Genomic DNA, 27,911 nt, shown 5'->3' on the forward strand with positions numbered 1-27,911 from the left:
CCTTTTATATACCCAGTCAATCACTGCACTCTGCAGGTGAGGGGCTCCTGCAGATACCATCTTATCAGGGGGTCCGTTCCACAAAACATAGGAAACAGACCTTTAGTGTGGTGGCACCTACCCTGTGGAATTGCCTCCCCTTAAATATTAGACAGGCACCATCTCTTATCTTTTCATCGCCTGCTGAAGACCTCCTTCTTTCAACAAGCATTTTAAGTAGAGACCTTAGTGTCTATGCTGGAATTGTTTCTGAGATGTTTTTAAAGGGTTGATTTTTGTTTTTTTTTAAAAAAAGAGAGATCTGTTTAATTTTTAGAGTTTTGGCCCTTGTTTGCAGCCCTGGACAGGATGGAAATTTATAATAGTAATCATGTAACCTTTCCTCATAGAGGAGTTGCTCCATCCCCTGAATTATTTTGATTGTCCACTACTGTATTTTTTCCAACTCTACAATATCCTTTTTTGGAGAAGCAACCAGAACTACACACGGTATTACACATGCACTTGCATTATAGATTTGTATCAAGGCATCTCGATACTGGCACTTTTATTTTCAATCCCTTTTCTAATGATCCCCAGCATGGAATTGGCCCTTTTTACATCTGCCACACACTGGGTTGACATCTTCATCAAGCTATCCACCAAGACCCCAAAATCCCTTTTCTGGCCAGTCACGGCCAGGAGTTTGCCCCAATATGCATCGTTTTATGCCTCTATTGAATTCTATTCCCCTTTTTATTGCTCATTCAATCTTTTGGAGATATATTTTTAAAGCTCCCGGAAATCTTTGTAATCCTTCATAATTTGGCATCACCTGCAAATTGAGCCACCTCACCCCTAACTCCAGATCACTGAAGTTAAAAAGCACAGGTCTCAATACAAATCTCGGGGGTGGCAGACACCCCACTTCTCACAAAGGAGGAATGTAAGGACTGTCCATTTATTCCTACTCTCTGCTTCTTGGCCTTTAACCAGTTACTGATCCACAAGAGGACCTCCTCTCCTCTCATCCCATAACTTGTTTCCTGAGGAGTCATTGGTAAGATATTTTATCAAAAGCTTTTAAAAGTCCAAATACACAATATCTAGTAAACCACCCTTATCCACATGCTTATTAACTCTCTCAAAGTTTTATGAAAGGTTAGCGAAACAGGACTTGCTCTACAGATTATTTTTTTCCAGCAAGACATGTTCTGCTATAAACTTGATAATTTTATTTTGTATAATGCTATCTACCAAATTACTCTGCACAGGTACTAGTTGGGTGGACATTGGTCGCTTTCCAGTCCTTAAGATAGAGCCCCACCTCAGGGGAAAGTATCTGCCCTACATCTTCCACAACCCAGTTTTCCCCCAGAAGCTACAGAGGATGCAAGGATGTGCCAGACAGCCCAGTGACCTCCCTCTTGGACCTGACGCAATATACATTCTAGCTGAGTCTCAATGTTTGTGCTTTGGAAAACTCCCAGGTGCTCTGGAGATTTGGCCCTCTTGACTTTCCCTTTAGACTTCCTCAGTTTTAAGACGTTTCCTCTTCTGAAGTCAAATGTTGGATCTTCCTTGGCAATTGTCCATTCAGTGTTGCATTTGCAATCAATACCATCATTAGGTTGTATCCAAGGTTAGTCTACTCTGACCCACTGAAATTCATGGACATGGCTAACTTAGGTCCATTCATTTTAATGGGTCTACTCCAAGTAGGAGTTAGTTGAATGCAACCCACTGTTTCCATAGTTGGTGTCAAACGGGGGGGGGGGGGGTTTCGTCCCAACGCAAATATTACCTTCAAGGGGAGGGTTTGCTTCAGGCATAAGAAGCAGGGGAGGAAAGGGCTATCTACCCTCTCCCTGCTTCCTCTGCTCTTAAGAATCACCAGCTTCGCCGGCAAGTTCATTTTATTTATTGGAAAGATTTCTATACCGCCTTTCAGCAAGGCTTCCAGGACACCTCACGAAAGCAAGATAAAAATGCAAACAAAACACAGCCAAGACATTAAAAACAATTCAGGGAAATACGTGAAGGATGCAAACCTGTTCTGAAGATCTGCCAGCTGAGTGGGATTTGGAAGTGCCAGGCTGGCAGAACTGCCCTGGTATACCTGGTGAAGTTGCTCTGGCAACTGCAGGACGTGCCTCAGGAGGAGCACAGTTATGCCACATCCAAAGCAGCTACAAACAGAGCTGAAGGCAGACCAAGGGCTGGTGCAATTTCCCTCTTGCTGGTCGGCCAGAGGGGTAAAACATTTCTGGAAGTGCTGCCAAGTATGTTAAGAGTAGATCAGCAAGGCCACAGAACGCAAGACACTGTGAAAATTTATTGGCAAATCCAGTCTTTTTAAAAAATATATATATATCACACGTGAATATAGTCATCTTACTACACAGCTGTGTAATCATCCTGATGTTAAAATCATGCATAGCAAACAAAAGGAGGTCACCAGCCCCAAAAGTCCTAATCCTTCCTGCTGTTCAGGATACAGAGGAGACCAAGCCCGCCCCATTCTGTCCGCAGGTACACGGATGCTCCCAGTCTAAGGATATCATGCCGTCTTCAACCGGAAGCTTAAGTGGGAGTGGTTGCTAAACCAGGGCTGCAATTCCAAACTGGCACCGAGATAATTCTAAAGTGCATTTGGAGAGCTAAATAAATAGCAGCACATGTTTTATGCAGTCTCTTAAAAATGCCCCATCAAAAGACAAGACAAGGTGGAAAGGACACAGCTGAGTCCTCTGCAAGAGGGGAGTCTTATAACCAGGCCTTCAAGAGGTAACAGAAGCAACGAAAGCCACCTTCCTCAATGCCACAACAGAACAAGGCAAAAAAAGTACTTTTTTATTATATATTTGCCTCTTCCCTTGTCTAGCACAGTCAGTTTATGTCATGTGCAAATAATCTCTTCGACAAAGAGGCCTCAGCAGGAATCCCCAAAGATTCATGGTTTTCTGCGCCTGCAAAGAAAATAAAGGTTTGTGATCACCTGTCACAAAAAGAAATGGCAGGACTAATTACAAACTGGAACTTGGCAGGTTAGTTTCAAGATCAAGGTAAATTTCTCGAGACGCACAATGCAGAACCTCCTGCAGTGAAGTTCCCCAGCCCTCCAAACTCCCTGGCATGGCCCACAGCGCCTCCTGCCCCCGGGCCCTGCATTTCCTGGCCACTTTCCTCATAGCTGCATTGCCTTCTATTGCCAATAGCTGTCTTTCCCCCACCCCCTTCCCCCCTCCAGCGCTCAACCAAGACCTCCTTGCAGTCAAGCCAGTGGTTGGGAGGAGCAGATACAGAGAACAGCCACAGGCACTGTGCCAGGCGGTGGCCAGATTCAGCATCCCGCAAATGACTAGTGAAAAAGGTTTCTAGCCTGTATGGCTGCAAAATGAGACTATAAACAATATTTGTGAGCAACACGCAGCAAGGAAATCTCAGAAACGGGGGGTGGGGGCAGGAGAAGGGCAAGAAAGCTTCTGTGTCCATGGAACTTCTCCCTCACAGGTTTCTCTAAGTCCTGATGGTAGCTTATTTTCTAATAACTTTTTTTTTTTACCTCTGATGCCCTCTTTCCTGCCTGTTAACATGTCTTGTAAAGCTGCCAGCTTTCGTCCCCTGAGCTGAAGAGATCACTTCCACAGCTTGAACAGCACCTATCTGCAAGAGGCCAAACCTCAGTAGTACACTCGGTGCCTCTGCCACCCCAGAAGCCAGCATCGGGACAGACACTTCTCCGTTTCACCATCAGGCGCCCTGTTTTGGTTCCAAGTCCAGCCTCTCAGGAACACTAAGCAACAGGGCTTAGGCATGCAGAAAGCCTCGTCCAGTATTTGGGAGGGAGGCTGAGGAACAGCAACTTACTTGGGTTGAGCATGGTGCTGGTATCCAGGCCCAAGGTGAGAGCCTGCCTTCATCTCCACTGCAACAGAACACTGGGCAGAGAAACAGACACACACACATCCCCCGTGAGGTCAAGAGGTGACTCCGCAGCAGCCTATGCGTCGCCCACCCCCCTCCCCATCATCCCTGGAACTTACTCTTGTTTCTACATCTGTCCATTCTGACTCTGTAGCCTCATCTGGTAGTGGAGGGCTTGAGGGAGATGACCTTCGCTTGCGGCTGGAAGCAGCAAAGAAACATCAGGCAAGGAGAGCTGGCACCCAGCTGACTGGGGCGGGCATCACAAGGTGCTTGGCGGGTTCACAGGCCGAGGACTCCAAGGCCCATCGGCTGCGCCCAAGAGCGAAGCGAAGTAGACACAAGCTAAGAGGGGGAGGGCAATGCCCCTCATTCCACCCCATCAAGACTGCCAGCATGTTCCGTTGACCATGGGTGGGGCTTGCTGATTGTGCATTTTTACAATTCAACTTCAAAGAGAGCTGCTGTTTGGTTGTTTTAAGGGTATTTCCCCCTTTGTGATACCTTCATACTGCATTTTATGGTTACTCCTTATCAATATAAAATGCAAATGATTAGTTCAAAAAGTTGTCATCAGACATGATCCGGGGGAGTCCTCCCCCCTCCCCCCAACACACACACACAACCCCCCCACAGGAAGTCAGAACAAATCCAATGGGATTTTCTGACCTTCCAGGAGAAAACATGCTATTTAGTTCTGGCAGCCTTGCTGGGCCCTCCTCCTACTCCCAACCAACAAGAAAAGCTCCAGGAATCAACATCTCGGCTCAGTCAATGTAAAAGGGCAAGGAATCCCAGGTAGGAGGAACTCACCCTGTTGGAGATTCTTGCTTCAGAGTCTCTATCTCAGTGAACTGGACTGCCTGGCCACCCCCTCTTGTCTTGTAGACATCCCCCTAAAAGCAAGACAGTTTGTGAGCTCTTGGCATTTGCAGGGGGGCAGTGGGCATCCCCATGCTTGTATCCCTGCTCTTGCTTCAGCCAGACTCCCCTTTTACAGATACGTAGATCAGGCCGAGCCGGACTTGCATGAAGGAGGCCTAAGCCTGGGTTGGAAAGCAGGGCTGCAAACTCCACCAGGGTTTCCTTCACCACTCACCCACAGACTTCCAGAGCAAAAACATGGCTAGGTACAGAGAGATAATTTGTTTGTCTCCCTTCACTCACACACACACACAGACCCTGCTCTGCACTAGATGTGGAGAAGTATAACAACCCCAAGTACGTCCAGCTGTTTCGCAGCCCAACCAGCTGCAGAGTTTGCTTGGAGGCCTTTTGTAGAAGACAGGCATGCAAGAGGAAGACAGCGGCACGCTCTTTAGCTCCTCCCACAGCTATGTGCACCTCTGCCTCCCTCAAAGCTCAACGCCGGGAGGCCTTGCCTGCCGGCCCCCTTTACCTTGATGAGTTTGGTCTCGATCTCCCCGTCAGAAGCCAGCTCCTGGTGGGTCAGCATGTACTTGTCGCATTTGGCCAGAGCCTTCTCATTGGCAGCGGCCACCGTGATGGCGTGAGGGACGTGGGGCTGCATGACTGTCTCAGTCTGGACATTGGAGGCAGGCTTGTGGTCCACCCATCTCTCCCCAGCCGAGCGAGAGCGCCTGTGCCTGAGACGAACTGGCAGAGCATTCTACGCGGGTCATGAAAGGAATTGGAAGAAGCAAGGGCAATCAGCAGCAAATTTCTCCCAAACTGATCTTTGGAAAGTGCATCTTTGCAGAGCCAGGTTACAAAAAATGGATGGTGACATTTTCAGTCGTTTTATTTTCACCCCCAATGCTTAAGATTTACCTTCACATTTGTGCATAAATCTTATGAGTGCACTCCTAGTATTTTGGGGGGTGTGTGTGTGGAAGAGAAAGAACCCTTGTCATCTTGAATGTGGAGTAATAAATGGCTGGACACATGCATGTCCCCAGGTGGCGGCAGGGATGGTCCAGGAGCAAAATTCTACACTTCCAAGAGGCCAGATCAAGTAGGCCCAAAAGACAGGACAGCGACGCAACCTCCCTCCCCTCCGCCCCCGCCCAGCAAGGAGTACAGATCTCTTAAGTGGGCCGAGCATCGAAAGTTCCTGCCAGCCCTAGTGACGGACTACCTGTGGTTAAACAATACAGGATCCAGAGGTTAAACACGGCTTCATAGCCACACAGTGACCCACACGCATTTTATAAAGGAGGGATGTTTCTTGCATGCCACTATTTCAGGCTGTGGAGACGGAAGAAGGTTGGGGACAAGGTGAGCTTTACTCCCAAGCAGGCTTGCTTGCCACACCAGGTCTCCTTGCCACAGCCCTCGCCAACTTGGTCACCTACTGCGGCTCCTTCTAGACTACGGTTCCCGTCAGCAGGGCTGCCCTGTGCATGCAGCACCCTACGTACCTGTGCAATGTGGTTGTAGGGCATAAGGAACCCTCTTAAGCAAAGGTGGGGGCCACATGACCAATCTGGGGAGGGGCCACATAGCTGAGCACATGCTTTGCACGCAGAAGGTCCAAGGCTCCATCCATGGCGCCTCTTGTCTGATTAAAGGACCTGGCAGCAGGTGGCCGGAAAGGCGCCTCTGACCTTTGAGAACAGAGGACACTCTGGGCCAGATGAACAAATCGTCTACCCTGGCAGAAGGCAGATTCCTACATTCCCGATTCCCTTCTGATGAAGCCCTTAATTGCAGGGGCGTACGTTAAAGCAAGGGTGGGGAACCTGTGGCCCTGTGTTGTTGGACTACAACTCCTGTCAATCCTAGCCAGAGTGGCCAAAGTCACAGCTGATGAGAGCCACAGCCCAACATCCAGAGAACAACACGCTCCTCTTGACAGACTGCTAAGGGAAACTGACCAAGTGGCAGGCTGCATAAACGTTGCCTTCTGCAGCACCACTACCCCTAGCCTACCACAATGCCACCGTAGTACTCATTGCTTGGGGCGGCAGGCTCTCCCCTCGGACAGAACTAGCCTGTTAGTGTCACTGGTCCATGTAGCAGCCCAGTACTGCACAGCAGCCTTTCCCAACCTGGTGCCCTCTGTGCTACAACTCCCATCAGTGCAACCATTGGGAAAGGCCAACGAGGAGCAACAGGATGACCTTGACCCCGCTGGAGCCTAGAAGGTGCACTTTCCAAAGTCTTGGTTACCCATGATTTGAGCAGCGATAGACAGAAGGTCAAGAACTGGATTGGAGGTAAGTACAGAAAAAAAATAATAATGCTGATTTATAGCAGAGATACTGCATCTGCAGGCTGATCAAACCATTTGACGAGGTTTAAGCAAGCTTAGAGTTGGATGAGTGGTTGGGACTGGGTGGCAACAGATTCAGGTGTGCTCCTAAACGAAAGCCAACTGAAAGTGTTTTCGTTTTAGACTTATGGAGGAGCCATCCCATAGCAAATTGAGACACAGCTAAAAAAAGTGGCAGGTTAACTTTTTAAAACATCTAGTATGCAACACAGTTCAGATCTTTTGTATGGAGACTGTTAGAAGCACTTTTGCAGAAGCTGCCCAGCCACAAACACAGGAGAGCTTGCAGCACTGGAAGAAGCAGAACCTTCTGGTTACCATCTTCCAGGCAGGTTTTGTTTTGACCCGGTTCACCAGAAATAAAGCCTAGACAAAGACCAGGCACAAGAGTCTTTAGTTTGAAGCTGTGAAACTCAGAGCCAGGGGCAAACTGCTTGTCCAGAGACTGTTCAGTGCTGACAAGAGGAAGAGAGAAAACTCAGGTGACCACCTTTACCTGCCCAGACAGGCCTATCAGGCACAGACACAAGGTGGCGCCCAGTTGAGTGGATGTTTGGCACTGGGAGAAGAGGCCAGCTCAACTGCTTCTGGAAGAGACCCAATCCTGCCTTACATCAGCCTTTGCCAACCTGGTGCCCTCCAGATATTTTGGACTACAACTTCCCACAGCCCCAGCCAGCATGGCAGCTGTCATCCCATCACCAGGGCACCAGGCTGCTTTACAGGAATACCAGAAGAAATTGCTTCGTTTATGAGACAGCATCGAATCGTGGTGAGCCGCAGCTGTGCCAACAGCAGCCCAAGCAGCCCTCAGCCACCGCCCTCCCTTGCTCAGTTGTTGCCGCTCCCCACTCTCGGAACTGGGAGTTGAGTCCAACGCTAGTTCTCCTTCAGAGAAGATCTACGGAAACTAGGGAACCTCAATTCGTCACGTCTTTTAATGTCCACTGACTAGCGTGAGACACAGCCCGGGGGTTCTGCGATGGAACTCCCCCTGCATTTGCAGGCATGCCGTGCCCAGGCCAGTTTGCCTTTGCTCTGTGCTGTCGGTGGCTTTGGGGGCAGGGAAGGGCCGCCTCTGAGTCCCTGCCCCAGGATCAGCACCGTTTTGGCTGGGAGGAGGAGCACTAACCCTGCAGCAGAGGTCCTCTTCTACCTCTAGAGCCTCTCTACCGCTGGGGACCTCAAGGACTCCGGTCCAGCCCATGCCCCGCCTGCTGTCTGACAGGACACAGTGCCTAGCTCGCTCTGGCTCCTGTAGTCTACTCCTGGCTTTGGACATGCTGCTGCCGCCGCCACCAACGCCGCCGCCGCCAGGCTGCTTGCTGCTCTGAGTAGGCGTCCTCTGCTCCCATTCCGAGATGCAGGAGGCCACGGAGATGCTGCTGCACGAATTAGAGCGCCTGTGCAGCTGCGGCTGGCTTGTGCCAGGCAGGTGGTGGTTGTTGTTAGGGAGCTGAGTGACACAGTGACTAGAAAACTGAAGAGAGGTGCAGTTAGTGAACAAGGAACAGAGAAAGGCAGCCCATTCCACACCAGCAGCAGAGGCCCACCGTCACCCCCAGGATCTGACAGTCTGGATTATGCAGATTTATGGAGGAGTAGTTTGGGATGGGGGAGGGACGAAGAACGAGGGGGAGAAACAGAGGCAGGAACCCGGCAGACTCACAGCCAAGTTCCCTTGCTGAACGAGAAAGACTCCTAACCCCAGAGAGCCACACGCCCGAAACTTCTCAGCTTCTCAGCGACATTTGCCCAAAAGATGCCCGCCCAGACTCCGACTAACAGAAAGGCAACCTACTGGGATCGGTGGAGGCGACAGCGACCTCTGCAGGGCTTTCTCCCGGTCCTTCTCCCGGGAAGGCCGCTCCGGTTTGCTGCTCTTGGGTTCCGTGACAATGGCTTTCAGCTGCTTTAGCTTCTCATCTTTCACCCACAGCTTGTTCTGCATCTCCAGCTGCTTGGCTGCCACCCGCCGCTCCTGCAGGGGAGAGGAAACGGCGGTTATAAGGGCCTCGGCAGGACAGCAGGAAGGTGCCTACCCCAGCCTGAACAGCAGCCCCAGGCTGGGGGAAGAGGACATGCCACTCCTGTTCCTAGATGCCACCAGGAGCAGGGACGCTCCCCAACACCCTTCCTGAGTGATTTCCTGGGGCCTTTAGCCCTGATCCCTGGACTGGCTCCTCAGGGAGCTGGGCGTAGATGGGACCCCCTTCAGAGGGGCTCCAGTGTTTTCAGGGCTTACAGACAAGCAGGTGTCCTATTATCCCTTTCACACTGCCTGGGGGTTCTGTCCCACTGGGGAGCAGGTTGTGTGTGGGCAGTAGCAAGGCAGAGGCTGATGACCAGAGTGCAGGCACCGGGATGTGCGTGTGGGGAATCCAGCCACTCCCTCCTATGGTGGGGACAGAATGAACGAGAGCTGCCAGGATGCTGTAGGCACCCATGCCTTAGCCAGTACCTTTCTCCTTGCCCACTAAAAGGTGGAGAATGTAGGCAAGGGGGGGGGGAGCATCTAAAAGAGAAAGGAAACCAGAGTATCAGGCACACCTGTATGGCCAGAGCCAGGTAGACCAGCAGGGACTTCCTGAATTAACCAGGAGCCAAACAACCCAGCTCCTTCTGCGTAGGAGAAAACTGGGAGGGCTCACTCTTCCTCTTCGGAAGGGGAGGGTCAAATGCACCAGCCCAGCATTAACCTTTCCTGCCAGGGCTCAGACAACTGCAAAAGCTGCAGGGAATGGTTCGACTGGTCCCCAAGGCTGCCTCCTGGTTAAAAAAGCAGGGAGCAGGAGGCTGCTTGCTCCTCTACTCTAAGGACGGTGCCATGGGGCAGTGGCAGGACACCTGCTGGGCAGGGAGAAGTCCCAGGTTCAATCCCCAAGGGCCAGAGTTTGGCAAAGTTCCTTTTTTGAACTACAACTCCCATCAGCTCAATCCAGTGGCCATGCTGGCTGGGGCTAATGGGAGTTGTAGTTCAAAAAAAGTAACTTTTCCAAGCTCTGCCAAGGGCATCTCCAAGTAGGGCTGAGAGAGGCTCTTGCCTGAGACCCCAGAGAGCTGCTGCCAGTCAGTGTAGACAGTACTGAGCTATATGGACCAATGGCCTGACTGGTAGAACGCAGCTGCCTGTTTCCCTAGGAATGTCTGCCTGGACGCATCTGGAGCAGCTTGCCTGCAAAGCGGTGCTTACGCAGAAGGCAGCTGCAACACTTACGCATTCTTTCTCCCATTTCATGGTGGTCTCTGTCACCATGCCTTGTAATCGCGCTTCAAGGCGACGCTTGTCAGAAACTTGTCGCTGCAGCTTCTGGCTCTTGTTCTCTAACTCTTGCTGCAAGTTGCGCTTCTCTTCTTCATAAATAGTCGTCGTTTTCTCCAAGATGTCAATCTGCTAAGACAAATTCCAGTTCCGAAAACGACACCCACGTGAACACCGTAGCGGGGCCTTTGGGGTAGAGCAAGAGCCTACACTACAAGCAGCGTGGCAAAACGGGCAAGATTTGCAGCCATTAGGCAGGTGTTAAGAGAACAGTCTCCCTGCAAGGGAGAACAGCCTCAAAATGCTCACCCCACTGGACAGCCCGTCAAAAGAGAACATACTAGCAAATCTAAGATCTTGCTTTTGAGCAAGAAATGTTAACACAGCCCTCCGCACAATACATGAGTCCCACTTGTACCAGCCTGAGAGCCACTCTCCCTCGCGGACGACCTTCCAGGGGCCGGCCACATACTGGTGACGGGCAGAGCCATGGACGAGCCTCTCACTTACATACAGCAGGCAACATGGCAGCCAGGCAAAAGTCTGAGGCTTCTATACACGTGTCTCCATCCAGGGAAGCGAGGTCTATCAGAGGTTGTTATATTCCAGCCAAGCAAATGCACCTGCACACCGGGTGGCGCAGGGTTGACGGGGTGTAGCCCGGGGAGTCTCAAGGGCTAGACGGAGAGTCCTGACGGGCTGCGTTCTCCACCTGGGCCCTTGGCTCTCTCTCCACCCAGCTTTCACAAAAAAGGGCACAGCCTTAAAAGCCAAAATGGAGAACACAAACCTTGTACTCCAGCGTTTTCGCTTTCTTCTCCAGCCGCTCTATCTCCGTTTTCTGGGCGCTTATCATCTTGTCTCTTTCAGCCATTTTAATTTGCGCATAGTTCTCTTTGGAGACGATGCTGGAATCAAGTTCCTGAACCATCCCCTTGACAGACAGCACTGCAAAAGAAGGAATTGCAATCCTTATTACATGCTGGATTAGGCTGGTTGACCAGAGAGGCCTGGGTCCTCCTCCAGGTTGTAGGCCACTTCTGTAAAATGGGAATAACGTGGAAACCTTATGCAACAGAAACCAGGGCAGACAAGAACATCAGAGTGCTTCTGGTGGTAGCGGTTAGGATAACTCAGCACCCATTGAAGATATTACTAGAAATGTTGCATTGTCAGACCATGAAATATGGTATTCCTGCAGAGAATCTGCTGCATTATGGCCATCAGCCAGAAGAGTTTTCTTTAAAAAAAGGAGAGCCAAGATGGTGCGCTTCAGATGTTGGTCAACTCTAACTCCCATCAGCCCCACTCGGCACGGCCAGTGGTCAGGGATGATGAAAATGGGATGCCAGCAACATCAAGAGGGCACCAGGTTGGTTGCCTGTCTTAAATCCCCCCAGCTGCCCACCTCCCAAAGAGAAGCGGCCCGCAGTCTGCATATCTAAGAGCGCCGAAGAGACTTCCAAGGCTTACCATTCTTGGTAAACTCTTCTGACAGCATCTGCCGGATGCGATGCCGTTTTTCAAGCACTTCAATCAGCCGAGGAAGGGTCTGGTCGTCGTTGATGTCCAGAAGCTCACAGGAAGGCATCGGAGGCAAATTCTGCAGAAGCATCTCTGTGACAGACTGCTCTCTGTCTGCAAGAGGAAGTGGCTTGTCTAGTTGCGAGGGTTTATGTCTCACCTGCTACAAGAGACTCTAAGCAGGCAGCGCTAAGGAAGCTGCTGCCTCTCCCTCCTCCCCACCACCCTGAGCAGAAAAGGAATTGCACTGCTTCAAGAAAGCGTCTTGCCCGGGGCTCTGCCAAGCTTCCAACAGGAGGAGCAGCTTTTCGAGGAGCCTCTACACAGACCCTCGACGCCAGAACTTGACGTACAGACGGTGCATGGAGCTCTGTTAATCCAAATGCACATCTGCCAAGTTGACCACAAAGAAGCCTAAGTAATGATAACGCAGACACGGCCAAACCTCACTTTACACAGTAGCTGCTGGGCAACAAGAGCCTCCGATGCCGCTGTGAAAAGGGTCCATTGGGCAGCTTTGCAGCTGAGGAGGGAGGAGGAGAAGAGGGTGCTGGCTTAACCCCTTCCCTTCCAACACGTGCCCTCTTACCCTGCAAACGTTCAGCTTGGGAACACACACGTCCAGAACCCAGCGTGTGTGCAAGTGTGGAAGGAAATAAGGATAAGACCGACAAATAAGCCAGGAGAGTGTTCTCTTGCTGATTACTTTGTACATGCAGCATCAGTGGCCGAAGTAGCTTTGCACAATTACCTCCATCAATTGGTCCGCCTCGGAGTTCCAGCTGCCGCGAGAGCTCCTCCCGAAAGGCCTGGTTCCTAAACCGCCGACCAGGGATTAACCCACACACTGGCTTTTCAGCAGGTCTTGCAACCTCCACCTCCTGGGTGAGCTCTGCAAATCGCAGGACTTGCTACAAAGTAATGATGTTTGGGAGTATGTAGGATCTGGTATATGCAACACAATTAAAACAGCCACATTAACCAAGCCTTCAGTAAGCCCACTTAGCCTGACAGTGAGCATCCACCAGCAAGTACATTAGCCTTGCATTTAAGCTCCCACCTAGTCTCCATAGGTGACAAGGAGTTACATTCCGGTGAGTGCATGGAATTCCAGGCCGGCTGTGAACAGGCTGGCAGAGGAGTGGCAGAGCTCCATCCTCCCTCCGTACCTAGCGGAGAAACCAAGCAAGTTGCAAGAGAAAGAAAGCTTCTTTCTCCGCGTCCAGCACAGAAGTGGGTTGCCTGCTGCAGAAGGGAGGGAGATCTCTCCTATGTCAACCCATAGCAGGCTAGTAAAACATTGTTTACAAGGCTGAAGTACAGCCCAACACATTTGTGTATGTAAGAGTTAAAGATTCCAGATCATTTTCTCTTCCATTGTCTTCCATTCACCCACCCTGAAACACACAGCAAAAGATAATTCTGCTCTGTAATCCATGCATTGGCAGCCTTGAGGCTAGACTGCTGCAATGCGCTCTATGTGGGGCTGCCCTCTGGCCTCGTTCAGAAGTTCCAGCTGGTGCAAAATGCAGTGCCAGATGCTGATGGGGGCACATGGCCGACTACTTGTGACACCATTGTTAAAACATCTGCACTGGCTGTCCATCTACTACTGAACCAGGTTCAAGGTCCTTATATTAATTTACAAAGCCCTGAACAACTTAGGTCCAGGGTACCTTAGGGACCACCGGAACCCTTATATCTCAGCTTGATCACTGAAATCATCTGCAGGAGCGGCTCTGGTTGTCCCCCAAATTGGTGAAGCTCATTTAACATTGACACAAAATCGAGCCTTCAGTGTCATCAGCCCAGTTCTCTGGAATGCTCTGCCCACAGAGATTCAGGAGGCTTCTTCTGTTTTAATCTTTAAACACCTGCCGAAAACCTTTCTGTTGGGTCAGGCTTATGCAGGCAGTTAAGAAGCTCTCTCTTTGCAGTAGTTGACCTTGTTTTTATTGTATTTTTAATGGTTTCTATTTGTTGTAAACCACTTCAATGTTTTTTGAAATGAAATAGCGGTATTCAAATATTCTTATAAATAAATAAAACATAATTCAAAAAAGAGCAGTTTGAGCTTTACATCACAGCAGTCTGGTTACCATCAAGGGAAACGGACACAAAGGCAGCCTTCCCTCCAGTTTCAGCAAGTTTAAACCAGGGAAGTTAAAAGCAGATTCAAGTTACCAAACTCTCATCGTAGTCTTCAGCCTTTGGGTTCACACAGACAATCATGCGCACTTTTCCTTCTCCGTCAAAGTAGTTCTTGAAGAGATGGGTTAGTTTAGAGTCTCGATAAGGCACCATCTAAAAAAAACATGTTCCATAAGCACAACATTCTCAGGAAGAACAACCACAAGGGGGAAAGACCCACAGGAATTGGCACCCACAAACCTTGTTGGTCCCATATGTTTGATTCTCCCGCAAAGCTTCAATACAGGCCCTCAGTGTCATAAGGGACTGATTAATATTACCTGGAAGGGGGAAAAAAGGGGTGTTAGCTCACTATCTACCAAAAACCACACCTTAGCCACAAGACATGGTTTGAAGAAACAGGATCCCCCGCCCCAAGCCCTATTTGAACTATGCATTGAAAGCAGTCTTACACCACTTTAAACAGTCATGGCTTCCCCCAGAGAGACCTGGGACTGTAGTTTAAGGGTGCCGAGGGCTGCTAGGTGACGCCTATTCCCCTCACAGAGCTACACAATTCACAGAGATCCCTGGGAAGAAAGACTGATTGTTAAACCACCTGGAAATTGTCACTCTGAGGGGAAGAGGGGGTCTCTTTGTTTTAATATATTTTAAAGTCTGTTTTTAATGATGTTTTAGAGTCTAATTTTTAGTGTTTTTGTTTGCCGCCCTGGGCTCCTGCTGGGAGGAAGGGCGGGATATACATTTAATAAACAAATAATAAATGAAAATAATTGTAAATCTCTCAGCACCCTTAAACTACAATCCCAGGATCCTTTTGGGGGAAGCCCTGAGTGTTTAAGTGGGATGATCCTGCTTTCAATGTATGGTGTGGATGGGGCCTTAATGTTTCTGTGAGTGAAGGAGGACAAAATTCCTAGATCGCTTGGGATTGTCCACCAGGAGTAGGCAGAGCCAGCTAGTGTTGTTTTATCCTCAGCTGGGGAGACTCTCCCATCCTCCCCAGAGTGGACAGGAAAAAGGAAATTCTGCCAAGAAAAAACAAGAACATTAACATTCCAAACATGAAGGCCAACAAGGCCGAACCCCAGGCAACCGCCCAAGGAACAAACTATCATTCCGAGGACAGTGCATCGTTTGGCTATCATCCATTGCCTATAAACCTTTTGTACAGTATTTGTAACAAGAAAGCATTGATCAGCCAATATATCAAAACCCATTTTCTTTTATTTCAGTCTATTGTTATTACCCAAGAGAATCTCAAGTTCACTAAGAAATCTTTCATCTGCTCCTTCTCCAAGACAGAAAATCTATCCTATTGTGACAAACCATTATTCTAGTTAAACACCAATTAAGAGAGAGAGAATGGAAAACTCCTCGGGTGGCCTTCGTCTAGCCTCCACTACCGCCTGTGCTTATCCAGAGGGACAAAGCCGACTCAGTGCCAGCAGTGGGTCAGATGCTCTCCTTACTTTCTCAAGTGCAGGAGATTTACGGTAAGGAAAACCCTGTTTTCTCTGGCAGAGTAAGCAGGGCATTCCAGATGATGTGGGATTTAGAAGAGCTCTCAGCGGCATGAATGGCTACTGCGGAGGGGCACACGCAAGCTTCATTCTCATCGCTGCGTGTGGCATTCCAAGAGTGCCCAGCCCACCAGCGATAGAGATGGATTGGCAGGCTGGGGGCCGGAGTGCTCACAGCTAAAAGCCACTGCTGCAGAAGCTGCTGGTCTTCTTCCCAGTAAGCTTGAAGGTGGGAAGCAACCTGAGCGAGATCATCACCCCCCACCTTGGGAAAACGCCCTCAGGTGCTGCTGTAGCACATACCAGCATTAGTGAGAAGGGGGCAAATGCAGGGCCTCCTTTGTAGGTAGAAGGCAGGGCTAGTCTGGGGGGGAGGGTGGCAGAAGAAAGGTCAGGAGTGCAAGGCAGCCCTGTCTCCTCTGGGTGGGAGGGTAATCCTCAAGGACCTGGAACACCCTCCCCCCCCGACTCTACTGGAGAACATTGTTTTCCACTGGATTCCAGCTCTCAGAATTGGGGTCCAATGTGGTGGGCTCTTGGCTTCCACACCAGGCAAGTGTGGCAAAGCCTGGACAGGAAGGAAGTCACAATACCTACCTGCTTCCCGCAATCTGTTCCCTTCAGCTTTAGTCCTGTTTGTTCTCTCGCTCCCTGCTAAGTCAACCAAAGACAACTGGCTCAAGGTTATTAACTCTCTGTCCTGTAAGAGAAGTAGTCATGGTTTTAATAAAGAAACAACTGCCATGAGAAGAGAGAGAGAAAAAAATCTCCACCTGTAAGTTAGGAAGGGTGGCAATTTTTCAAGGCTTTTAAAAAGCCCTGGATGGGAGATCTGTAGCCAAAGCCACATCCCATACCCCTGACTTCCAGATGGGGTCTTAGAACACTTCTGCCTTTTGGGAACTGCAGGGGGAATTGATCCTCTCAATTTTACCTGTAGAACATTATCCCCATTTGCATCTAGAGGAGCCTGAGCCAGTTTGATTAGGAACACACTATGTGAACGGCTGGATTCACGATTGAGCTGGGTGTTTGCAATGCGCCTCTTCTTTTGGCCTATAAAAGCAGAGAGGAAAAGTCCTTTAATCTAGCAGGGAGTGAAAACAGAGCGATTAGTAGCATTCCAGGTGCTGATGCAGTTCTGGGCACCCCAGCTCAAGAAGATCCCAGCTTGGGGGGGGGGAAGGACAGGAAGAGGCATCCAAGATGGTCAAGGCTTGGAGCACCTTCCCCATGAGAAGAAGCCAGTGCATTTGGGGGGAGATTTTCTTTTCTTTTTTTTTTTGGGGGGGGGAGGAATGGCAAACCGAAGAGGACATGAGAGGTTTATCAAGGTGCAAATGGTGTGGAGACATTTTTCAACCTGTCCGATAACTAGACCTTGGGGTTAGCCAATGAAATGGACTGGTGGCCAATACACTCAAGAAAAGTGCTAGACACAACCCACGACTGACAGAACTCATTCCCACAAAACAGAGCAATGGAGAGGAAGGTGATCAATGCCAATTAACCACGGCAACCCCACATTCACAAGCAGTAGATTTTGCTCCCCCTCAAAACACAACGGATATTCTTGAGGGGGGTGGGGTGCGCTGTTGCCTTTGCATGGACTTCCTGGAAGCATCTGTCTGGCTGTTTGAAAATAAAGACCTGGATATTCTGAACCTCCCTTCGGTCCATCATGGCTCTCACAGACAGAAGAGCAGGAAGCTGGGCGCCAGCTGTGTCAGAATCAGTCCTCTACTTCTCCCCGAGAGGGACAGCACTTTTTAGGAGCCAGGGAAGTTTCCTACCTCTCCAGAAGACTTCAAATGCTTCCTCAGTGGATTTGACTTCCACTTCTGTGCATCCTGCAACATACATGTTGTGGTTCTGATCCTCACGGAGAATTCTGGATTGGGGAAGCCTGTAACGGAAAGGGTCCTGATGAAGTCCACCACCAACATACTGATTACCAGTGATGGGAGTCACTGAAACTAAACTACACACACACACACAGTCAGCTACAGCGCAAGTTGCCAGCCAGGATTAGCTTATTCAGGCAATAAGGGACAGAGAGGGAAGCTCAGACCACTCAGACTTCACAAAGCGAGGGAGGCATTTTCTCAGAGACATGCCAGCCATCAACAGCAAGCCGCAGGGAAGAAAAGCCAAGGGGAGACTTCAGAGCCACACTAGTTTCACTAAGTGGAAACCAGCCATCGGGAACTTTAACAAGGAAAATAGAATCTGTGCACATACATCAACTCAGCGTTCCGCACTGGAGTGCCACAGCTGTTCCACCTACCAAAGGAATACAAGCAAAGTATTACAGGCTCACAAAAACCACCTTTGCCCACCACTTACCACTTCTAAGTTGAAGAGCATTTCCCAAGACACATCGTAATGACTATTATGTTTTTGGAAAATATTCCTGTGACTTGTTGGATGATTGTTCACATTTTGGCAGATATTATACATTTTTGGAATATTCCTGAAAGTCTGCTTTGGAGCTACTTCCTATGCAATCAGCCAGCAAACTGCAGAGTTACACTGAACAAGACTTTTGGTTCCAGTGGCGGGCAATGCCAGCCTCAACAGCCAGGTGCGTGTTCAGTGATGCTTCTGCATGATAAAGATTTCAAAGAACATTCAACAAAGCAAACAGTGCATATGTAAAGGCTAGGCCTGACCCGTATTGGTGCCAAGGCTGACTTTTACAATGCATCGGTAAGCAAGATGTTTCTTCATAGTTATTTTCATTATTATGATAGTTTCCCCTCAGTATCACCTCAGAACAAGGCCCTGGAGCAGACACAATCCATTTATTCCTCAAGGCATCAAGCAATAGATCTGGAATCTATTCCCCGCTTCACTTTTGGGAATCCAGAACACCAGACCCCCATTCTGCCACTCAGACTTCATACAACTATAATCCGGTCAGCTTTCGGGTTCAGAATGCCATGCTGAAGAAAGTTTACTCACTTTGGTTTGATGGGGTCAAAGGGGGATTCATCCAAAAGGTCATAGATGTAGTTGTTATAGATCTCAATGTAAGATACAAACACACTGTAAACATTATCTTCATCAACTTCTTCCACTTTGCAGTTATCTTGGACGTTGATCATATCAGCTATTTCAGGGTCTACTTGCCGCCTGCTTTAAAAAAAAGGCAGGAGGGAGAACACACATTGACATCTTGGTTTATTTTATGGCAGTCCTGACTGAGATGAGGGTGTCCCAGCCTCCCATAGCTACTTACTTGCCAGATGGAGTTTTTGGAATCTGAAAAGCTTCCCTTTTCTGGCGTTCAAGTAAAGCATCAACATCGCACTGCACCTCGACCCCGTTCTTATCATCCAGCTTGAACACCTGAGGGCGTGGATTTCAGAAATAAGGGAAGCCTTGCCAAGAGGCAAGCAGCAAATGTTATTATTACTAATAGCGTCAACGATATTAGAGAGCAGTCTCAGCTATCTCAGACCAAAACCTCTTGACCTCGGAGGCAGGAGGGGCGGGCAACACTAGCCTGAGATTTCTACAGAATTCACGTCCTTCTGTCTCTCCCTGCCTGGACTTTGAGATCAGCTGCGGAGGTCCTACTGCTGATACTGTCTTTGAAGGTCAGGGGGCTGTGACCCACCAGAGGGCCTTCTTAGCCATGGCACCCAGGCTATGGAACACCTCTCTTCTGACTGACATATAATTTTGTGGGGCTTGTACAGAGACTGATATAAGAGACCATGGTAGTCTTATCTTTTAATTACAGGTTGTGTGTGTGTTATGTGTCTTCAAGTCGATTATGGTGACCCTATGAATCAGCAGCCTCCAATAGCATTTGTTATGGGGGAGTTAATTTTATTGCATTTTAAAACTGTTGTTACTTGCCCCAAGATAATTTATTCTTATTTATTTGAGTTTTATTTGCTACATCTCTATCCTGCTTTTCCTCCAAGGAGCTCCATTTTATCCTCACAACAACCCTATGAGGTAGTTTGGACTGAGAGATAGTGACTGGGCCAAGGTCACCCAGAAAGCTTCTTGGCTGAGCAGGGATTTCAAATCTGGTCTCCCAGGTCCTAGTCCAATGCTCGAACTACTACACCAAACCGGCCCTCGTCACCACATTTAGGATGAAGGACAGGACAGGAACTTTGTAAGGAAATAAAACAAAGCAGGTCAACCAATAGCAATGTTCCTAACATCCACAATGGAGAACATGGATTCAAAATGCATCAGGACTTATCATAGATTACTTAGAGGTCTACTTGTTTAACTTCTCCCATTGCTTGTGACCGACACATTCTCCCTGCAGCTCAGTTCATTTTCTGCCAAATTGCAAGGCCCTGAATTCTATTGGCTATAAAGCAAGCAGCAAGATCCTCTTGGTTCCATGTTAGTGGCTTCCAGGCTGCTCACCCTGCCTTACAGGGGCGTCTTCTTGCCTACGTTGTATGTCTTTAAACACAATGCTGTCCGGTTTGTCCATTTAACACCACATTTGTAAGTTGAGCATTTGGCAATCGCAGCACAACTACTCACAAACCAAGACTTGGTAGGAAGAGACTTACATAACGTTTGGCCTGCAGAGTAACTATGCTGTTGAAGATCATGTCCAGGCTGCGAGGAAGCAGTCCCCCATCCCCAGGAGAACCTGTCATGGTGTGGGTCTTCCCGCTGCCGGTGACGCCATAAGTAAAAAGGAGGCCTAGGGGGTCAAAGAAAGATCAGGACAAGGCCTACCTCGTCTTTCCAATTCACACGCATCAATCAGGGCATCTTATAACAATCAAAGCCACAAAACCAGACCACCACAACAGAGGCAGGCAGAACAGAGAAACACAAACCGGAGCTAAGACTGTTTATCTGCCTGGCAGGGTCAATACCTGCCAGAATAAGGAAGTCTTTCCCAGCTGGCGGAAGACTGGGGACTGTCAGTATTCCACAGCCTGGATGTGCCCCTTGAGAAAGCTCCATTGTGTTACAGCCAAGCATGCTTTCATCCACAGGCAGGACACAGAGAAGGGTCTCTCCACACCAGGCCTAAGCAGCAGCCAGGCTAATATGGGGAAGAGGCAGAGCTTTAGGTATCCTGGCTCCAAGCCACACAAGCCTCTCAAGCAGATGTGAGGGACCTTCAGCCCCCCAGATGCTGCTGAACCTACCATTCCCATCATCCCTGGCCATTGGCCTCGCTTGCTGGGGCTGAGCGGAGCTGCAGTTCAGCAACATCTGGAGGACCAAAAGTTTCCCCACACTTGCTCTGAAGGTAACTACCAACACTTTGCATTGTACCTGGAAACAAACAGGCAACCAGTGAAGCTGTTGCAGGATAGGCACAAGATGATCCCCGCCCCCAGATACAGGTGAACAACCAGCAACATCTTTGGCACCACATTCTAGACCAACTGAAGTTGCCAAAGAATCCTCAAAAGATAGCCCCATGTTGAATGCATTGCAATAATCCAAACTAGATGTAACCGCGGTATTGCGAAAGCCAGATCTGGCCTTCCCAGGAATAGGCACATTTGGCACATCAGCATAAGCTGTGCAAAGGCATTCTTGGGCATCACTATCCCCAAACCCCACTCTTCAAGGGGAGTACTACCCCATCCCAGAACAATCTGAATCCTTATTCCAGGGTCCATCTCCCTTCTGACTGACAGCACCTCTGCCTTGTCTGGATTAAGCTTCAGTTTATTAGACTTCACCAGGCCAGTACCACCTCCACATAAGAAAACCTTTTATTAAGTTTGGTTTTGGCAATATGTTTAGTATATTTGGACAGCGATAGCAGAAAGTGCAGTGGAAAAATAGTAAGTCTAGAAAAAGAGAGATCATTGGTTAGACATCAACCAAAGCATTAAATGCTCTAACTGTCACAACCTACCATTTTTCCCATGAATTAGATCATCCACTAGAGGCCTGGCAACAACATCAAACACATGTCTTTGAGTCGCACCGATATTAAAAACCTCTTTGAATGAATATTGAACCTGAAGAGAAAGTAAACAAAACTGTCAGCATTTTGCTGCCATTTCTAGAAGCAAATTACCTCTTGCTTTGATTTATTTCGAAAAAATGTATTGACTGCTTAGAAAACTCTCTAAACACAGAACGTAATAAAGTTATCAATAAAACAAAGATAAAACAAAACACAGATGACACCAGAAATTAAAAAAAATGAATACACATAATTATACATCTAGGTAGACTTGCTGAAATTAAAAGCTTTTTGCAGACAAACAAAATAGTGAGGGTGCTCGCCTAATGTCTGACTGAGGAAGTCTTATATACCGGATATTGCTTCAGTGTATCAATTCCTAACAGACACATTTTGCTCCTATACCCCAAGATGATGTAAGGTCCCCGTATCAAATGGTAGAGGTGTATAGTCTCCAGGACAGGGGGCAGCATGCCACTGAACACCAGCTGCTGGGAGCAAGAGGGAGAGTGCCATTGTCCTCATGCCCAGCTTGTGGCTTTCCCTTAGCCATGTGGTGGACACCGTGGGATACCAGGCACTGGACTAGATAAGCCTTGGATCTGATCCAGGAGGGTTGCTTGTTACGCTCCATGACAGTGGCATTTGCCCTGCCATCATGACAAGTTCTGCCTTTTTGTAAAGTCCTACTTTTCAAGCTTTTAATTTGCCCTCCCTGGCAATCCTGCCCTCCGAGATGGCACCTGGGAGGAAGGCTCCCTGCGGGTGTTAGATAAAGCAGATCTAAGCCTTAACTCGTCAGAACCACCGTTTTCAGCTTCTGTTGCTGGCAACTTTTCAGCGGGCTTTACCTCCTTGTACTCCCCATTGCGGCCAAGGCGGTATCCATCTGGTGGATGAACCTGGACTGTGGTGGTATTGATCACTTTTATGCAGCACTCTTGCTCTGGCACAATGACTGGGCGCAACCGGCAGTACACCTGGAGGAAAAGAAGCCCAGGGCTTAGAAACGCCAGCGCTCACACATCCAGTGTTTTTAAGGCCAGCAACTGAGAAGAATGAAGATCTCTCTCTCTCACACACACACACACACACACACACACCCAAATAAAACCTTATGTTCTAATTTGGTGGAAGAAAGTCCGCCATCACACAGCCCAAACAGAAGCACCAATGCACAAGGCTGAAGGCATTGGCAGACTTGGGGGAAATCCCAAAGTTTACAGAGGTACAGAAAGACTTTTGGGAGGAAAAAATGTGTACAGAACTACAACAAACAGCACCATAAAGATGCAATGGCATGGAATGCTGACTGGCGGAGAGCAAAAAAAACAACAACCTGGCAACTGGATAGGAAGGGAAATAAAACGCTGAAAAGGGAGGACCCACACCAAAAACCATTTCATTCTCTGGACACATCAATTAACATTCTTTCTGTGAATCAGGAAGTATGTCCTCAGGGATGGAAGCAAGGACTTCCCACAGAAATCCAAAAACTGTATGCAGTTAGGACTGGGCGCCAGCATGTTCACCACACAGACAAAACCTGAAACATCTTTCAACGTATCGCTCATAAACAGAACTGCAAGACAAGACTGAACGGCCATAGCAGCATCAGAAAGACCAGCCCAGCTTGAGGTTAGTCGTCATCATGGGCCATTACTCTCCTAACACAAGTGTATGTAAACACAAGCAAGTGTGAGCATTAATACTAGTGAATGGTCACAGGCAGAACACATGCTTTACATGCAATCCTTGGATCAGTCCCGGGCATCTCCTGTTAAAAAGGAGCCGAGGTGAGATCTCCTGACCTGGGAAAACAGGTTCAAATCCCCCCTCGGCACCTCTTTACACCTTTGACACCTGAGATGTATTTTTTAGGATCCACTCTATTTTCTGTGATGTTGTTTTTGATTATGTTTTAAAATTGCGGTAAGCTGCCCTGGGATCTTTGGGTGAAGGGCGGGTAATAAATTCTAATAATAATGGAGCTCACTGAGTGGCCTTGGGCTAGTCACTGACTCTCAGCCTAACCTACCTCACAGGGTTGTTGTGAGGATAACACTGACAGGGGGAGAGCTGTGTGTGCCACCTTGAGCTCCTTGGAGGAAAGGCAGGAGATAAATGCAATAAGAAAGATAGCAAAGATAGGAAGGGGAACTCTGCCAAAAATCTCAAAGGGAAAGATGCCTTTTTTCCAGAAAAGGGGCAAAGAGAGAGAAGTCATGGGAACACACAAAGTTGTGCCCTTATACAGGCTCTGCCTATGTCTGCTTGCTATCAGAGAAACACTGATTCACACAGGAACACACATGTCCTATGAGATTTGCCTTTACATTCAATGCCTGAAGTATGCAAGAGTAATACTGCGCAGCATACTAAGGAGACTCCCCTGACTTCAATCAGCCACTTACCCCAACAGGGTCCTTCAAACTGTTGCTGGATGCATTCTTTGGGCCAGGCTTCCTGGGGGTTTTGGTTCTGCTGGAAGGGAAAGAGAAATCCATATCAGGCAACTCAAGCAAAAACTAAGACCCACGGTGCAGAGGACAAAGAATAGAACTGCTCTGGGATCAGCCCAATGGCAGTGCAGGAGAGATCGACAAAAAAGCCATGATGTGGACCCCAAGCCATTGGGGGGGGCATTACTGTGGGTAACAACAGCTAAGGGTGGGGGACTGGACTGTTAACATTAAGAAAATGCCACATGCAGAGCATTTTATTTTAAAAGAAAAACAGCATCACACACACTCTCCTTCTCCAGTATAAAGTTTTTTGGTTGAAAGAGTTGAAGGCAACCTAGAATGAACGGTGGGCCAGTGTTAAATGCTTAGCTAGAGGAGCTACAAAAAGAATCCCAAATACAGACAAGACTAGAGATGGAAGGACCAGCAGAGAACCACACACTTCCCCACTTGTTTGATTTATATCCCACCAGTTTATTCAAAGAAAAAGTGTCGAAGGTGGGCAAATTTGACAAATCCATCCTTTCTTATCCTTACCCATATCATCTCCTGCACTGCTGAAAATTAAATAGTGAGCTGGTTCACACATTAACATTAAAGCAGCTAAACTATGGTTTAATGAACATAAGTGCTTTGTGCTGCAGGGATGAGGAAACAAGCCACATTCCAGCTAGTTGCTGCATGCGCTTGAAGAGAAACAAACCATGAGCCAAGGTTATCATGTCACAAGAGCCACACTCTGGCTTGTTTCCTATGTGGCATAGCTAGTGGTTGGGGAGGAGCGAAGCACTCATTCAACCATAGTTTATTTTAAACTGCTTCGCATGGCAAGGACCTGCTACTTTTACTTGCATTATACTAAAAGTATCAGACAGTGCATATAAATAATAAAAGTACATAGTGTTGACGACTACTGGTATAGTGATCTAGCCCTTCTCCTTTGCAATTGACTGCTGTAGTCAAAGGTATTACAGTTTATTGGTAACACATGTTAGAGATATGCTCCTGTTAGCTATCTCACAGCCCAACCTAGCATAGATTTCGCTGCCTCCAAGCCTTAGGCACACCCAACTCTGCAGAGAATCTGCGAACACCGGCAAAAGAAAAACATGCAAAAGTAGAAAAATGATGTAGCTGAGCAGAAGTTGACATGATCTCCCCTTTTACAAAAGAGGACACACTTCTATTTTGCTTGCACTTAAATACTCATATATTTATATTACAGTTGTGTAGACAGCAAGCCACTTCTGGCAAATAAGACTCTCTTCCATATGAATAAGCTGGGATGCTTTCGTAATTTGCAGTTGTGTATTCTCTCTCTCTCTCTTTACTACTTTCAGGCCATTTATAGGGGGGTGGGGTGGAGCATTTCTTTTTCCATGAGCTACTGAAAAAAATTGTGTCATTTGCAACATGAATGTATATTGATAGTATATCCCACCAGTCTATTCAAAGAAAAAAGTGTCCAAGGTGGCTGGTAATTTGACAAATCCATCCTTTCTTATCCTTACCCTGTCATTTGCAACAGAATGTACACTGATAGTATATCCCACCAGTCTATTCAAAGAAAAAAAGTGTCCAAGGTGGCTGGTAATTTGACAAATCCATCCTTTCTTATCCTTACCCTGTCATTTGCAACAGAATGTATATTGATGGTATTAACAATTTGGTGCTGATAATTGCAGTAGTTTTTTTAATAATGTGATCTTGCAATGCCAATTTTATATGACAAGCGCATGTAAGAAGTGGATAAAAGCAGTTTGGTTATGGCTGTTGTGTTTTTGGCACCTACTGAAGACCTTCCTCTTCCAACAAGCCTTTTAAGTAGAAACCTTTATCCCAGTCTGCAGCTGTATTGGAATTGTTTTAAAGATTTTTTCTTGTTTTATCACTTGTTGTTTGCAACTCTTGGCTCCTTTTAGGAGAAAGGGTGGGATATAAATGCAACAACAATTAGCAAAATTATTAAAAATTAGTAAGGCGGAGATGGTAGACAACAGACTCCTAAGGTTGTGAAAGAGTAGTGTTTATATTGAATACTGAAGAACAGCATATAGGGCAGAAATAATGTGCATTCATGTTTTTTTATTATAACTAACTTTTTGCATGCTACATATGAAGTTTTAATGTGAAAAATCTTGTATATTTATCACTATGTTGATAGCAGGATGGTATCGATACACATCCTGCGTTTGTGAGATTAGCTAAATTTCTATAGGTGCATATAGTACCTTTATTACTGGGGCTTGGACACACCTGTTCACACAGGCTGTAGAGGAAAACTGAAAATATTTGGATATGAGCAGCTGAAAGTAAAGTCTCAGCCTGCTACAGAAATATGGCTTGTTTTTGTGTATGTACTATATTTAATCCTCTAATATCCTTTCATGAAATTTGTAATGTGATAATTGTAAGTCATCCTGTCAGATGATGGTATAAAAATAGAGCAAGAGGGGGGGAAAGAATGAAAACACTGTAAAAAAAGGGGAAATGGGTCCAATGGGGATGACCCAACTGGATTATTAGCTGAAATAAGATTGGAAAACAACTGCAAAAAGCCACATAAAGACAGAAGGGTATGCAATGTTAAGTTCCATTTGAGGAAGCTAAAATCCATTTACTTAAATTCATTGGTTTCAGGGGGTCTACTATGAGTATGACGTAGCTGAGTATCATCCACAGATAATGGTGTTTTTTTAATTTAGAACATCCATACCCCACTCTTCAGCCAAAAAAATTCCCACAGCAGCTTGCATACAGTCAATTAAAACAACACAGTCCCTGCTCACAAATTTACAATCTAAAAGACATGACACAAAAAGAAAAGAGGGACAGGGAAGGAAGAAAGAGGAAAAAGCTCAGGCACCAATTCTTAAAAGTTAAATAGTCGCTCATATCAGAAGCAGTTCAAGGCCAGTTGCAGGACAGCTTCCCATCTCCTCCATTGAGGAAGCCTGCTGGAATGAATGCTAGTAGGCACTGTACAAACACAAGTGAGATTCCATATATATAAGAAAAGATGGATTATACCTGAGAGATTATACATGTATAGTCAAATGTACAAAGTCATATTGCATACAGGTACCTGAGAAATTATTTCATTTATAAATCACTTCCCACAAGGCATCCTGAAGTGATTTACAATATGACAACTTATACCTGGCCTTTGACACTTGTATATTTGTATATAATGTATATTTTTAAGACCCGCCTTACCCTTGTAATTGTACCTTGTTTTAAACCTTTTTTTTAACTGTTGTCTTTTACTGGTCTCCTACTGGGAGGAAAGGAGGGATATAAATCTAATAAATAAATAAATAAATTGCTGCAACCTACCCTGGGGTGAATGGCATACAATAAATCAGATTACTACTACTACTATCGTTACATATACAAAAAGTTAAAACAACTGAATACATAAAAACATTTTTTTAAATAACAATGATAAACATAAAAGCGGTTTAAAACAACAGCAACACACACAGAGAATCAATTCAAATCTGAAACTGATACCAACTGGGTCACATATGCACACATATTAGGTACATACAGGCTATAAAATAGAGATAAAGACACACACATTATTATTACAACTACTAAAATATATGCGTTCCACCTGCCTATATAAGCACATATATTTTTATGGGGCACCCAGGGGCCATTTATCCCCTCCCTCCGCCCACTCACGCGGCCGCCTTCATCCCGCCAAAGCCGCTCGCTCTTTTCCTCTCTCGCTGCCCTCTTGGTGAAGGTTCGGTTTGAACGCTCCCTCCCGCTTCCCGGCATCCGCTGCGCGGCCTGCTGTTATTCAAATCCGACCAATCAGGACGGAGCGAGAGCGGGAAGGGGCGGTGTCGCGAGAGCGGCCTCTCAAGAGCCGGCAGTCGCTCTGCTCCGCCCCCTTCTCCTCCGCCTCTTTGCT

The 27,911-nt window shown here is 47.4% G+C and overlaps 1 protein-coding gene across 10 annotated transcripts; it reads right to left on the reverse strand.

The window, feature by feature from the left end:
* Nucleotides 1–2,295: 2,295 nt before the first annotated feature.
* On the reverse strand, nucleotides 2,296–27,911 carry KIF23 (kinesin family member 23). 10 transcript variants are annotated; one of them, XM_061595517.1, is made up of 24 exons: nucleotides 27,677–27,899; nucleotides 23,939–24,005; nucleotides 22,376–22,504; nucleotides 21,471–21,576; nucleotides 20,152–20,288; nucleotides 18,843–18,952; nucleotides 18,566–18,739; nucleotides 17,843–17,884; nucleotides 17,395–17,507; nucleotides 16,536–16,657; nucleotides 16,199–16,301; nucleotides 14,319–14,398; nucleotides 14,112–14,231; nucleotides 12,679–12,838; nucleotides 11,877–12,041; nucleotides 11,194–11,351; nucleotides 10,359–10,535; nucleotides 8,943–9,122; nucleotides 8,274–8,621; nucleotides 5,306–5,536; nucleotides 4,720–4,802; nucleotides 4,026–4,107; nucleotides 3,850–3,920; nucleotides 2,296–2,948 (listed from the first exon to the last, which is right to left on the reverse strand). In XM_061595517.1, exons 1-24 carry the CDS (start codon nucleotides 27,688–27,690, stop codon nucleotides 2,933–2,935), a joined length of 2,988 nt encoding a protein of 995 aa, XP_061451501.1. In that variant the 5' UTR covers nucleotides 27,691–27,899; the 3' UTR covers nucleotides 2,296–2,932. The 10 variants fall into 10 exon arrangements, with proteins under 10 accessions (XP_061451501.1, XP_061451500.1, XP_061451498.1 ...); XM_061595516.1 differs by having other exon boundaries at nucleotides 18,566–18,736; nucleotides 23,939–24,008; XM_061595514.1 differs by having other exon boundaries at nucleotides 23,939–24,008.

Source organism: Rhineura floridana, chromosome 14 (genome assembly GCF_030035675.1).
Source record: "Rhineura floridana isolate rRhiFlo1 chromosome 14, rRhiFlo1.hap2, whole genome shotgun sequence".
In the NCBI taxonomy this organism is placed as follows: Eukaryota; Metazoa; Chordata; class Lepidosauria; order Squamata; family Rhineuridae; genus Rhineura; species Rhineura floridana.

Bases quoted from the DNA above. Each gene is read 5' to 3' on its own strand.
- KIF23 (XM_061595514.1), bottom strand. The intron at 20,289-21,470 runs GTAGGTTGTGAC...TTGACCCCCTAG, and splicing joins TCTAATTCATGGGAAAAATG to GCCTCCTTTTTACTTATGGC. The intron at 12,042-12,678 runs GTAATTGTGCAA...TTCCTCTTGCAG, and splicing joins AGGCGGACCAATTGATGGAG to ACAGAGAGCAGTCTGTCACA.